General features: G+C 45.5%; 1 protein-coding gene across 1 annotated transcript in view; it reads left to right on the top strand.

The window, feature by feature from the left end:
- LRGUK (leucine rich repeats and guanylate kinase domain containing) overlaps positions 1–1,537 on the top strand; it is a gene marked incomplete at its 5' end in the record, with an annotated part of 41,138 nt that extends 39,601 nt beyond the window's left edge. The window contains 2 exon segments of the mRNA XM_017727975.1: positions 362–423; positions 754–1,537. Of these exon segments, the coding sequence (XP_017583464.1) occupies positions 362–423; positions 754–905 (214 nt within the window).
- Positions 1,538–2,123: the final 586 nt, after the last annotated feature.

Below are 2,123 nucleotides of genomic sequence, written 5' to 3'. Positions count from 1 at the left end.
TGAAAACAGTAATCAAATGAAATCAAATTAAACCAAATGAAATCAAATGAATCAAATGAAAATTGAGAGGTGTGGTTGTTGTCTTTGCAAACTCCAGAAGTTCTTGGAGGATTGGGAACAGGCTCTGTGGGATGGGGATTTATTTCCCACTCTCTCAGCTGAGCTGTGTGCCTGCACCACCAAGAACTCTGTCAGACATGATCCATCTCCTTTTTTATTCCTGTTCTCAACCAGGAATCTTTTCCCCCCTCTGCTCCAGGGAATTTGGGACTTACAAGGGCCACCTTTTTGTCCCAGCTGATGCAGTTCTTACTGAAAGTCTGTGGACTCAGGTTCCCCTTTCTCCAATTCACCTCCCCAGAGACGCCAAAGCTGAGCACCAGGAGCCAGGAGGAGCTGGAAAAGGAGTGGACACATCGAAAGGTTGGAGTGATTTTCATGGAATTACAGAACCAGGATGGTTTGGGTTGGGAGGGACCTTAAAAATCATCCAGTGCCACCTCCTGCCATGGGTAGGGACAATTTCCACTATCCCAGGTTGCTCCAAGCCCCATCTAGCATTCCAAATTAATTAATTAATTCCCACTCCAGCATTCCAAATTAATATCAAAAAACCCCAGTGACTGCTGAGGCAAAAAGTTCCTCACCCACATGGATGAGGTCGAGATATTCCCCCAAAACCTCTGGAAATCTGTGGTAAATTTTGACTTTTTATCGGACTAAACCCTCTTCCCTTCTCCATGATTCCTGCAGGCGCTGAAGCACCTGGTGAGAACCTCCAGAGGAAATCCAGCAAGGCCAAGTTGGGTTCTTCTGCTGAGCCTCAGCTCCAAACCCAGCCAGGCTCCCACTCCAAAGCTGTCCTGCCTCCGATCCCAGCTGGACGGAAAAGCACCAACTCCTGATGGTCACTTGTATCCCGATTTTTGTCACGCTGACTCTTTCTCACCCTGCTTTTCATCTCTTTCTCTTCAACAAAGCAAAATCTATCAAATATTATTGCTGAATCCATTTCTGATTAACTCTCCAAAAGGACCAAAAAAGAAAAAAAAAAAAAGTTATTTATTTATAACTTTATTAAAAAGGAATTTCTCTATTTCCCAAAGGCAGAAATTATTTCCCTGGGCACTCTCAGCTGGGAAATGGTGGAGATTTTTTTCCTACCAACCACAGGATTGTATCTTCCATTAATTTCTCACTTCCTTCCCCTCCTATATTATGGATTTAATTGAGGTGTGGAAGCACCAGGGCTTCTGATAATATTGTCTGTGTTGTGGGACTGGTGAATTATTTAGAAAAGGGATTTTGTGAAATGTTCAGAGGGAAATTGGGAGTGAAAACCAGCTCAGAGTTGGGGGTGGTTTTTTTGAAATAAAATGTGGCTGAGTCACAATTATTTGATTTGAAAGTGGATTTAAACAACCTAGCGAGGAGTCATCAGCAAAAATGAGAATAATTATTGAGAACCAGCTGAAGGGGTAAGAAGTGAGTGAAGATTTGGGTTTTGACAAGACAATAAAACTCTCAAATTAATGTTTCTCCTGATTAATTTTCATTGCCTTCTACTTCCAGAGCCCTTTTCCCTGAGCAGGTTCCTCCTCAGAGCCCTTTGCCTGCACAGAAAATGGGATTTTGTCCCAGTTTGGAGCCACAGAAGAGCCCAAAGTGTCCCTTGTGGCCAAGGGATTTGTTGATTGAATAGGATGGACTGAATGAAGCAGCTCAGGGTGAGTTAATTGAGATTCAGGGAGCCTTACATTCCAAAGCTTTTTAGGAAGCACTTCCCATGGAGCAGCTGGCTGGATCCTCAAGCTGAAGATGAGCAGCTCTTCCAAGGATCCAGTTCAGTGAGGTGGGGGTTGGACTGGTCTGAAAACCCACCCAAAATCCTGCAGCAAACCATGGAATCCTGGAATGGTTTGGGTTGGAAGGGACCTTAAAGATCATCCAGTGTCCAGGGACACCTCCCACTGTCCCAGGCTGCTCCAGCCCCAATGTCCAGCCTGGCCTCGGACACTTCCAGGGATCCAGGGGCAGCCCCAGCTGCTCTGGGCACCCTGTGCCAGGGCCTGCCCACCCTCCCAGGGAACAATTTTTTTTTTTTCGGGAACGCCATCCCTTGG

This window comes from Corvus brachyrhynchos, unplaced genomic scaffold (assembly GCF_000691975.1).
Source record: "Corvus brachyrhynchos isolate BGI_N302 unplaced genomic scaffold, ASM69197v1 scaffold182, whole genome shotgun sequence".
In the NCBI taxonomy this organism is placed as follows: Eukaryota; Metazoa; Chordata; class Aves; order Passeriformes; family Corvidae; genus Corvus; species Corvus brachyrhynchos.
This window is presented reverse-complemented; position numbering and strand designations above follow the sequence as displayed.